Genomic DNA, 12,498 nt, shown 5'->3' on the forward strand with positions numbered 1-12,498 from the left:
AGTCACCACGGGCCCGGGGGCAGGACAGATTTGTGCTGCCTTGGCTTGGATCAGTCTTGTAGCACCTTCAGCACATCTTCCCCTCATCTTTGTTCTCTCCACCAGCAACACCAGGAGCAAACCCACTCTCAATAACCTGAGTTTCTCCAGGAAAGGGGTATTTTACTGCAGAGACAGACGCTGTTGCCTCCTTCAGCCCTGCATAAAATTTCCAACCCTGCAACTGTAACCTACATTTACACCCCAAATACCTGCCAGAGCCCAGCATCACATCAAGATCTTTGGACCTTAAGGTTCAAAACCAACCCAGACTCCATGGTGGGTGCAGGAGGGCAGTGGCTCAAGTTCCTACCCCAGGGACCCTGCACCCAGTGCCTATCCTAGGGATGGGTGACCTCTCCCATTTCCCAGCCAGCCCTACCTGTCACACAGCCCCTCCCTCTCATGCTGAGTTCCAGCGTGCAAATAAAGAGAGAAAAATCCGATGGGCATTTCTGCATTGAAAACATTTATTTTACAACAGTGGTTTCCGATAACTTAGCAATCTTTATTTTAGTTTATATTCGGACATACAAGACACAAATTACCATGCTAAAACAGAAAATAATTCCTTCTGCCGTCGCTGCGGGTATGTACAGGAGCTCAGTAGTATCGAGTGTTACAATCCACGAAGTTCAGACAGCCACGTCTACTTACAGACAACTCAAAGTATGGTCCTTTAGTAACATAACAAAATAGATATATGTCTATATTATAATTGCTTCTCAGATGCATTTATACTTCAGTTGTGGTGGGTTTGGTTTGGGGTTTTTTTACTATTTTTTTCTTTTTTAAAGATGGGCTCCCCTTATCCCCCACCCCAGCCCGAGTTGAAGTGCAGTGCAAATGGCGCGTCTCTCCCGGCATCCTCAGCTCCCTCTGGCTCCATAAAGGGGCCAGGAAACCAAACCCCACAAGGAATTACACAGTTCAGGGCCTTGCTCACATGCAAAATGAACATAAACCGCCTGGGATGTCAGCAGTGACACCAACCAACCCATCCACACCCCACCCCAGCAAGGCAGGCCACGGTGAGATGAGAGGGAGAAAGGAACGACAGCAATCAGCTCAGCATCCAGCAAGCAAACAGCGTATTGGCAAACTTGGAGTTCATTAACCACGATGGGCACAAACAGAACTTTACCAGTGTCAGCAGTAAAAATCTCCCCAGTATCCCTCATTTCTGCTGTGAAGCAGGAACCCCTGGTGTGCTGCATGGCAGGAACAGCCCCTGACAGGAGCAGCCTGAGGAGGAGGAGGGCAGTGGTGACTCTGTCCAGTATGGCATGGTGGGACTCACATGTGCATTAGCCACAACTGTTGTGCCTTCACGTGGATCACTGCCAGTTTCAGGTGTAGGAATTTCAGTAACTCCAAGTCCTTATGGAACCAACCTGCAAGAGGAGGGACAGCGCCTGGCCGTGCAAACACCACACTGCCCATGTGGGAACTCCCCGAGCAGGGTGTGTGGAGCAGGAGCTGCTTCTCTCACTCCATTTATTTATACAACAGGCTCCTTCACCACATCTTCACCAGTCCCTCAACCCCACAGGTAGGGTTTGGGTTTTCCTGCAGCTGAGAGCAAAGAAGCACAATTGTGGCCACACAAAACTCACACCTTCCCCCTGTTTGGCTGAGTTCAGAGCAATACTTGGAGCCAAATATCACATTTTTACCACCAAAGAAAAACCCAAGGTGCACACCTGTTGTATAAATATATACATATGTGCATATATACATACATACACACACGTGATGCTGCAGCCCACGCCCTCAGCACGGGGTGGACCTTGCTCTGTGAGCTCACCCAGCCCTGCTCTGGGGAGTCCAACGTGGTGAAAACCAGGGAGAAAACCCAAATCCATGTGTTCTATCACAGTTTCAGTGATGAGCACATTAACCACATCTAAACACCCCACGTGCCAGCTGCACAAGTTCCAGTCACTCCAGAGCTGCCCCTCTGCCAGGTCTCCCTCATCTCCTCCTAAGGAAAGCTGGAACAGGCAGAGCCCTGTTCCAGCCAGAGGAGCTGGGTACAAGGGGCAGCTCATGGAATTCAAGTAGATTGTTAAATTTTTGGAATGGTTTGATAAGCAATTGCTCACAGACTGCAAGAGAACACCCACAGGGCTGGGAGAGGGAGCAGAGAAGACAACGGCACTCGGGAATGAACAGCCAGTTTATATAAGAGCTTCCTCTATACATATACATACATATATATATATATAACCACCAGAAATTCCCAGCATCTATCCTTTGAACATCAAAACGAACTGCGCACGTAACATTGGCATAATGAAAGTTCGTCTTCCAGACTTCTGGCATTTGGCTTGTGCAAACATCAGACAGCCAGATTCCCTCCCGTGGCTTCTCCTTGTAAAGGAAGTGTCTTCTTGGAAGAACACAGGAATTGCAGTCTTGCTGAGTCCCAGGCAGTCCCAGTAAGCCTCCAAAGGCAACTCATGGAGGGGACCATGGATCTTGCGGGAGCTGAACACTGACAAATTTCCTGCCACCTGGTGAGCTACTGGCTACGATTCTTTTGAGAGATTTTAAGCAGCTGTTGGTGCAATGGTACAAACTAGATGATCTCCACTAGAATACAGAGAAGCAGCACCGGATGCTGAAGCATGTGAAGTTTATATCGACCTGACACTATAAACTATAACTGAGAGGTTACGGTTCAGTGCTCCACGATTAATGCATTTCAACACCATTCGGAATCACTGACACGAGGTGGGGGCTGCAAACTGCCCTGACCACCCTGCCAGAGTGACCTGTTAAACATGATGCCAAGACACAGGTGCACTAGGTACAAAAAACCTGCAGCATAAATTTCCTAAATTATCCAGAATTGGCAAAAAGATCAAAGGGCACCAGAGGAAGGTAAAGCAGTTGAGAGAAGTAGGTGTCTCTCTCAAGGAGCGTGCATGGTACAAATGCTCTGGAACAGCCCCTCAGAGTGCACTGGTGTCCCCCCACACCACTAAACTGCCTCACAGATGGGACAGGAATAGTTTTTCTGTCAGGCTCCTACCCTGGTTACACCTGTGTGAGGTGTTTACAGGCTGACAGGAAGGGTTTGGAGAGCTGCACTCCCCCGACCGCAGCCCTGCTGCAGGACTGGGTGTTTCTGTGCCATGCCCAAGCCCTACTCCTCAGTTCTGCCTCTCCAAACCTCCAAGAGGATCCCACTTTAAGAACACTAGGAGTGCTAATATCTAAAGCAGTTTTTAAAAGATTACAAATCTAAAAAGAAGACTAAAAAGGGAACATGGCTGTACAACGTCACTGCATGAGACCAGCAAAGACTGACACCCTATAGGATGCCACTGAGGTCTTACATAAATTTATATACAGATAAATATTTAAGAATTCCCTACAAAAATCACTAACAAAATGAGACTGGCATTGAAGGGGTGCAATGCCCCTTCAGTACAGTGCGTTTAGGATGTTCCCATCCCTAGGGAGGATGGGCAGGACAAATCCAGCACCTCCTTTTCCAGCAGCTCCATGTGCCAGGAGGGACAGCTGGCACCTGAGTGCTCTCAGCAGCAGCTTTCCCTCCTCACCTAAGCTAGGAATAACTCTCCATGCAACACAGGGATAAATCAGTATCCTGAACACCAAACTCTCCAGATGGGATTCATCCCAATGGAGCTACAAGTGCTAAGGAAATCGGTGCTGGAGAGGTTGGAGGAGCTGGATGGAGGTGGCCAAACGACTGGAATGGAGGACTCAGGCAACTCTTACAAATGATACAACTTCAAAGAAACAAATAAATAAATAAAATCCAAGCTCAAGTTTTAATTCTGGAAACACGCCGGACAGAGATGGACAGTGCTCAGGTCTGATTCTGGAGGGAAACATTCTGCACCAAGCCAGGTCAGGCTGCAGCACTGGGATGCTGCAGCTCCCCTTGCCCAAGCTCAGAATTCCCATCTGAGCTTCTCCACCAGATTTTAAACCATTATTACCAATAGAACTTTGCATTTACTAGGATTCTACTTGGCCATTATGAAGTGCAACTCATGTTAGAGCCTGGGGTACTCTTGTACCTTCCCTCCAGGAGGGGAGAAGTGGGCATTAATGTACTTATGTGCCATGACACGGTTTTGGCTTCAAAGAAGGAATGTTTAAATCACTTCCTTACATAGTTCAAGAAGAACTCCACTAATACACAACGATCCTAAACTCAGAGATTAAGCAGTAACATGGGCAAACTTGAAACAGCTTCAAAAAACATGAATATTCCTCTAGAATTACGTTTTCCCATCATTCCCTGTAACTGAGATCTCGGAAAGGTTTCCCTTGGAGCATCTAACATCACTCTGGCACATAACAGACTAATTTCCTGTTCATACACCACCCACAGACAGAATCAATAGGAAAGCAGTCTCCCTCCAAACTCATCCCTTGCTAAGCAAAGAACTAAAACTGCAAACTTATCCTGGATGTCATCTTTCCCCACAGGTAACTATTCTGCCTCTGGTCCTCATGTGCTGCCCACACTTCAGTTCCCTTGTCAGAAGCCTGCAGAGTGACTCCAGGTGTGTCACGTACTTCCCTGGAGCCACAACGTCCCACCAGCCTCTCTACTTCTGTGGAAACAGCCCAGAGAGGTTAAGAAATCAGAGTGTTATTCCAAATGAACAGTGACAACCAGCCCCCAGCACTGGGGACAAAGCAGCTCTGCAGCAGAGCAACACCCTACAACCATCTCTGTGTTATCCACTGAGATGAACACAGGGACAGGGAATGGAACAGCTCCCAGGGAACAGCCCTTTCCTCACCCACTGACTTGTACCGATCAGCCATGCTCATTTACAAAGCCAAAAAACCACTTTTTTTTTTTTTTTTTTTTGAGCCAAGAACACAATTTGCAGATACAGAGAATTTTAACCAGTGAATGTGGAGAAGACAAAGCCTGCATATGCCCCACCATATTCCAGAGTGCAATTCTACACCAAGAACAGGCTTCTGGTAAAATCTACGGGGACAGACAAAATGATATTTGGTTTAAGCCTAAAAATGGCTTTTTGTTCCAAGGGGTCAAAGAAAGACATTAACTAAATAAGGACCTCAAGTCAAATCATACACAAATGTCCTCAAGGCCATCCAAGTCAGGAAAAGTTAAAAGTATCTTGCACTAAACCTCCACATTTCAGGTCTGTAAGGACTATGGGCAAAGAAGAAATGACTTAAGGAGTGCGCTGCTGAAACTGAGCCATTAATTAAAAGTAACATTTTTGGGGGGAATTTTGGGGGCTGGATGTGGTACTAAAATCATGCTGATCTGCAAGCTCCCATGCAGGCAAATATGTGCTTGTACCAACAGCCACAGCAAAGTCTGGGTGTGCAAACATTCCTCACTGAGCACTGAGACCATGGGGAGAACACGTTCTCCTACCCAGCACGTTTAACATGGTTCCATGGCAGATTTCATGTGCTCCATCCTTGTTGCTCATGCAAAGACAGCAGGAAAATATATTCAGAATAGTTCTCTGGGTCTCTGCCCTTTCCTGGTGGTCTTTGTGCAGACCAGTGGATCTTCACCCTGCTCCAAAGCACCACATGGAGCTGGTGAGGGAGCAGCAGACATGGGAGGAAGGTGCCAACAGCCCCTCTACAGGAAGAGGGGAAAAACAGATCAGGGAGATGGGGGTACAAAGGACAGTAGAGGCATTGTGATATAAAACCATAATGTTCAAAATTAACGAGGCTGTAATTACCCACTGAAAGTGCCAAGTGTGGGTTCTCTGGAGCTCTTCCAGATCTGACTCCGCAGCACCTAAAGCAGGTCTACTGACAACAAAATACACCAGCAATTCAGCAGCTGCCTAAAATGCCTTTGTAACAGTTAAACCTCAGTAAACCACAGTTTCTAGAACAGAATTCCAACTTGATTTGGTTTCAAAACAGTACAGGAAACTTTTCAGGGTTTCCACATACTTGTTCTGAGGAAAAAGAGAAACACTGGTGTAAACAAATCTAAATGCAAGACAATGTGCAAATTATACAATATAAACACAAAGAAAGGTGGTTTGTTCTTAAAAATCCATTTAAGTATGCCACAAAGATGTTAACGAAAAAATTAAAGGGTTAGTGTATTATAAAAGCTTTTAAAAAAGACATGTAATACCCCCTTTGCCTATTAAAGTTTCAAATTATTAGAACAAATTTTTAAACACCAGTTGTTTTTAAACATCTCTGCTGTTGCCTACTTTCTGCATTTTACTCATTTGCTCAGTGAGAGCCAGTTAACCAGTTTCACTTTAAGATTCTCATGCATTCAGAAACAAAGCTGCACTATTTGGTCTTCAGCATTACAAAAAAAATAACTGAACTCAAATCAATAGAATTGTGCTTGGAGTTGAAATCCCACTGCCACCACCACAGGAGCCCATTCCGAGTTGGTTTTGGTTCCATTGTCACTGGAGATCGCCTCATACACAACGAGCTGTTCAATTTACTGTTCAAAGATTGGCAACTCTCCCTTTTTATTTTTCAAGGTAGATTTATTTAAGCTGAAAACCAGCATTTGAGAGGACTCCAGCTCTGCAGGACTGGCAATTTTTGGTTCTTGGCTTTGTAAACTTGCTTAGATAATAACGCAGGAATAGAAGGAGGAATGAAAGAATTGGTTTGTTGCACTCAAATGAAAATCCTCAACTTCTAAAGGTCTTCGACAGCTCAGCTGTACAGAAGAACAGTGGCTTCTGTGACACTTTCTAAATCTCTTTTTTAATACTGCTGCTTAAAATGCAGAATGTCTCCATCGCACTGATATTGTGACAACTCAATACGTTACACCACAGACATTTAACATAACTCCATACATGCTATTAAAAAAAAAAAAACTAAACAAAACAGGAGAAAAAATTAAAAGAAACAAATAAGACCGTAGCTAAACTGCTTTAAATACTGCATGCTACAGCACTTCACGTATCGTCCAGATACGACACTGAAAGGTGACAAAAGGCTGAAGGGATTACAAAATATTTCCGGCAGGTTGGAAAGCTGCCTTCTTACTGTGGCAGAATTATTCCCCCTCCCCGTTCTCTACTTCTAATGTTCATGATTCTAGTGTTGAGTTGGCCATGTATTTTTTTTTTTATCCATTCTAATGACAGTGTTTCCTTAACTTAATTAAATCCATCAGTGTGGTAGCTGGGGTGAGAGTCAGCTGTGAGCTGGGTTGTCTCTGTGGCTGATGCTGGCTGTATCACAATAGGTGCGTCTGAGGCCTCTGAAAAGTGAAGACAAAAGGCTTAGCACACCAAGGAACAAACACAGCACTGTATGTTTTGGTAAGCACAAGTCACATCTCCCTACAACCCTCTGATAAACACCATTTTACACTCCTTTAGAAGCATGGTATTAATTCCCTGATTTTCAGTGTGCACACAACAGCATTCACCTCAATTCTACATGTGGAATGTTTATTACACTTCCTTCTTCCTGTAAAAGCAGCTGATTCTCACCCACCATTCAGCAGTGCCCATTAAAATTATCATCAGAGCATACACAAGGCTCTACAATATTTTAAATTATTGGTTTAATCCTACAGAAATAGCTTCACAAACAGTATTAAAGCTACAAGGGTAGCAGTGCCAGCTCCTCTACACCTGATGCAATTAATGCTGCCTTGACACCCCCAACCTTTGGGTACAAGAGCCCCTTTCTGCAATCCCACATGGCTGGTCCATATGTCACCCCAGGATGTGGAAGGAACATAATGATGGTCACTGACTGCTCTGAAGCTGATCCCAGCAGGTTCAGTGAAGACCCTCCAGGTGTTTTTAGCAACTTTACCTCTGCTGTCAGCATCACCTGTGTAACTCGTGGCACAAACATTCCCTGCTCATCATCCACACCCCAAGACCTGATTTCTCCTCAACCAGCTCACTGAGCACTCCAGTAGGGACTGATGTTCATCCTAGACAGCTCACAGCATTTTCACCTACCCCTTTCATCTGACTGCAACTGTGCCTCCAAGTCCTCTGGAGAGACGTAGAATTCCTGCTCCTCGCCTTCGGGAGGTTTCGGTTTACACTTCCCACAGCAACAATTACAGCAGCAGCACAGACAGCAGCAGCAATAGCAGCCTGTGATGAGCCCACAGAACACAAACAAGGCCTGCAGAGGACAGAAAACACAGAAATAGTCATAACCTGTGTCTACTGTGCCATGACCACAGAGTTTGTGAGACTTGGATCCAGAATCAGAGAGCAAAACCAGAGCAGTGGTTTTGCAGAGACAGAACTTAGTAGCAACAGCTTTGTACTTTATCACTGAGAAATACTTCAAATTATGTGCAAAAGTGGCTATGGTTCTCCACATTTTACACTGAGGTGAATACTGCCAGCCTGGTTTGCTTGAGTAATTTCTACAATTTGAGTGGACTATTTTGCTGCATCTGGAAGAAGGTACAAGTCTAATAAGCACATCTGTACTAATATCCAGGGCTACAACAGTTCAGGACAGGCTGTAACTTGCATAAATAACCCTGGAAAAGACTGAGCTGTACCAGCTGATGCAAAGGCCACGATGTACCTATGGCAGGGACTTGGAGCAGCCCAAGGCTGTGGGCATGGCTGAGGATTTATGCTCCCAATATGTGAGCACGGCAGCTCCAAGCAAGCCAGGTCTGCCAGGTGCTTATCACAGTGACAACGGGCTAAGCTGAAGTCTTCCTATAGGTCACTGTGCAATTGTTTGAAAAAAATAATTTTACAGACAGCAAACCAGCACAGTAATGTAATTATTGTCTTCCTCAGGGGAATGAAGAGATGGAGGCAACACTGGCAAAGAGTAGAAAAATGGACCCATGCAATGAAATATAAGATTTTCTGTGAGCTCAAGTTCACAGTCAGGACTCATTCTGCAAAATTATTGACCAGATATTACCAGAGAATACCCCCCAAAATCTCATCTCTTTTAAATCTACTACAAGAGTCCAAGTTTCAATTAGTAACCCAGGTCCTTGCTTATTAGATCTGTATCACTGGAAGTTCCTAGAAAAATACTTCTGAATTGAGATCACAATACAGTAAGAGAAGTTTAATTAACCCGGTGTCAGAAATTCAGCAATTTCCAAAAGTAAAACCAAGAACAGTTATCAAACTGAGCTCTCTAAGAGTTTCCAATACCAATCCAGAATAACTCCTGTGCCCTTTTATTTACCTTTGCCCACCAGCTGGACAGCACGAAGTATGTGTTCACATTTTCTTCACCAAACTGCTCTGCTACATAGAGCCCCAGAGACCCATACTTATCGTAAATGTTCCGCTTTGTGGCATCCGTCAATATTGCGTGGGCATTATTGATCTCTTTAAATTTTTCTGCTGCCTCTGGATTATCAGGGTTTTTATCAGGATGATATTTCAATGCCAGTTTCCTGCAGAAAGAAAAAAAAAGAGAATAAAACCTGGGGTTTGGGTTCCTGTTTTTTTGATTTATTTTACTTCTAATTCTGTAGCCTGCCACTCAGGGGAGACTTTCAAGTTCCACTGTTTTCCTTCATCTGTGATTCAACTTCCCTGATGATTCTTCTGATGATAATAAAAGGCTATAGCAGTGTCTAACTTAGTTCACAGGATTGACTTCGGACTGTTGGATTTGACCCTCAGAAATCCAATGGAAAAAAATAAAAGACATTGAATAAAAATAGGTTTGGGTTTCTTTATCTTCAGCTCCAGCAATTTCCACCAGTAAGTTTTGCTCCTGCTACAGCAAAGACACACCACAAGTCTAAGGTATAGCACCAAAGAGTAAATAAAAGCAAGTTGCCACAGTTGCTTGAAGAGTGTCTGAACTGCTGCTTCTGCAATGTCTGAACACAAAAATAGAACAGACGATCACTTGTGGTTAATTCACCAATTCCTGTGCAGGAACAAAGTACTTTTCAGTTCAAGCTTTGCTAGAATAGAAAACACTTCTGAGTTTCGAGATATCAGGAAATCACAACGTACCTCCCCTAATCAGGCCAGATCTCTTACAACTAACAAAAAAGATCAGATAAAGCATTGATAAATGTGCTAGTTCTCACATGGCCCAGGCTATTTACAGACCTCAGTAGAAATAACTGGCTAAACATCTCCTTATGAAGAGAAAATACGTGCTCCCAAGTAGAAAAATGACACGGAGCCACATGCTGGCAGTTCTCCTCCACCACAAAAGGTACTTGTCCTCCTACAGAAAATGACCACAAAGTCACGTATATGAGAAAGACAGTAGGAGTCTGCAGACAATTACATGTCAGCTTTGCAGTGGGGAAATGTTTAGACAAACATAAAACAAAGATGTGTGCAAGCACTTGGATGTGCCTGCAAGTATCTCACTGCATTTAAAAACCAGCCTGAGTGTCCCCTTGGGACAGTTCACTGTGCATGATGCTGCTCCAGTAAATCATGTCCACAGCTGCCACTTGTGCCCCAGCCTCCATGAAGGCTGAAATAATCACAAGGAAGTTTTATAAACCTGGAAAGGGCTTAGCCAGGCTGCAATAATTAAATATTTTTATTTCCCATTTCCTACACATACACAAATTTCACAGCCCCCAGGCCAGCAAAGGATGTTCAGACTGAATATGATAAAGGAGCAGCAGAAGAAACAAGATGAGCTGAAGGTTCAGGTAAGTGTGAAGCAGCTACATTTTCTCGTGGGGTTGTTACTCCAAAGGAAAAACTCACAGTATTTCCCCCAGGAAAGTAAAATTATTTTCCAATTGCTTGAAGATAAACTACTCAAACTTCCACTTAAAGCTTTTCGGAAGATAAAGTTAATTTTTGAGAACCTGTGGACCTGGTTTATTCGTAGACTTCACCATGTAGTTGCCATCAGTATGTAACTTTGGCAGGGAAAAAGCTTTGGTAAAAGTTAAAGACTTAAGGAAAACAATTTTGACAATGAGAAAGATGATGCTGACCCCTAGTGTAATCCAAACACATTGCCACTGGTCACAGCAGCAATTGCCTTTAAGCAGATTTATGGGGAATGTGGAAAGGAAGATGTTACAAGACTCTTTTTTGGTAGTTTTTATTTGATCAGTATGAAGCCATTTCATGTGTCCAACTCTTAAGGAAAGAGACAGAGCAAAAAAAATAATATTTTAAACTAATAATTCCACAAAGAACAAGAAATTTTGAACAGAATTCCAGGAAAAGGTAGTCACTGATGCTCTGTTTTCATTCTTCTTTGTATCTTTAATCTCCATCTCCCTGTGCCAGGAGTGGAAATGATGCACAGCAGGGCAGTTCTGCACATCTGTGGTACCCTTAAGACAGACACAAGGCTACGTAACAGGAAGAGTTTAACTCTGATCAGTCTTAAAATTCTGATCAATTTTAGGCAAGGACCTTTCAGAATGACACTGTGCATTTGAGAATTTGACTTACTAGATATAAGATGGAAAAATTTAAAGCCTAGGCATGTTTTCACACCCCGTTTTGCAAGAAGAAACCACGTTTTCACCTGTTTTTCCCACATATTTTTCTTGCAAAAGGTCTAAATAAATCAACTGAGGCTCCTACACAAATAGACCATTTGCTGAACACTGAATTAAAGCCATCTGTGCTACTGGGACAGGTGTAAAACTTGAAGTTTTACCTGTAAGACTTTTTGATATCATCTGAAGTGGCATTTTTGTCCAGCCCCAGCACGTGGTACAAGGACTCCCCAGAGGTAGAGAGCGAGCGTTGCCTCTGGTCTGCCATCTTGAGCTAACCTGAGGAGAGAACTGGCCCCTGCAAAAAAATGAACAGCAAGAAATGCTTAAGGAAAGGAAAAAACACACCTCTTGAAGCAAATCATCCTCAAAAAAGAGTCTACACATCAAGATTCAGCTTTTATAAAATGTGCTTTGAAAAGGTTCTTTACACACACGGAAGGTAAAAAGTTATAAAATTCAGTGAATTTTCAGTGAAAACAACCATTACATTGTTGGCACAACACCAACCACCCTAAATCCCCACTGTATACACTCAACTCTTCTTTCCAAAAACCCCAATTCGAGAGCTGAGGTGCAGCTATTGCATAGCACATCTCTCAAGTCCTTTCATCTCCTTTCTTAGTCTTAATATTAGGATAATTTATTTATGATAATACCTATAAAAACAACACAACAACAACTGATGATAAGTTGATGCCAGTACACTGGCACGGGAGTAACTGACTTTATTTGTATTTTCTATTTCAGAAATTGCATTTAAAAAAAAACCCAAAAACCAACCTTCCCCACAACTCCCAAATCCCAGTCCCCCATCTTATCACCAACACCAAGTCAAACAGAATCCTTAGACAAATCCAGCGTGGCCAAGCCTGTGCATTCCACAAGGAAAGAGGGAATGTCTGCCCAGAGAGGAGATCCTCTCTCTCATAATTTAAAGTTGTGGATCAAACATTTAACATGCATTCTAGTTAAACTCATGCTACTTGAAGATGGATTAACCTCCTGCT

General features: G+C 43.6%; 1 protein-coding gene across 2 annotated transcripts in view; it reads right to left on the reverse strand.

Annotated features, from left to right (window-relative positions):
- Positions 1-487: 487 nt before the first annotated feature.
- The window catches only part of DNAJC5 (DnaJ heat shock protein family (Hsp40) member C5), a 30,832-nt gene continuing 18,821 nt past the window's right edge, over positions 488-12,498 (reverse strand). For both annotated transcript variants that reach the window (XM_014873850.2, XM_088174829.1), the window contains exons 3-6: positions 11,650-11,786; positions 9,226-9,439; positions 8,007-8,178; positions 488-7,288 (exon numbers count right to left, since the gene is read on the reverse strand). In XM_014873850.2, coding sequence (XP_014729336.1) covers positions 7,185-7,288; positions 8,007-8,178; positions 9,226-9,439; positions 11,650-11,756 — 597 coding nt within the window. In that variant the 5' untranslated portion in view covers positions 11,757-11,786 and the 3' untranslated portion in view covers positions 488-7,184. The remainder of the gene's footprint in view (positions 7,289-8,006; positions 8,179-9,225; positions 9,440-11,649; positions 11,787-12,498) is intronic.

The sequence above is a fragment of the Sturnus vulgaris genome, chromosome 17 (assembly GCF_052056855.1).
Source record: "Sturnus vulgaris isolate bStuVul1 chromosome 17, bStuVul1.hap1, whole genome shotgun sequence".
NCBI classification, from domain to species: Eukaryota; Metazoa; Chordata; class Aves; order Passeriformes; family Sturnidae; genus Sturnus; species Sturnus vulgaris.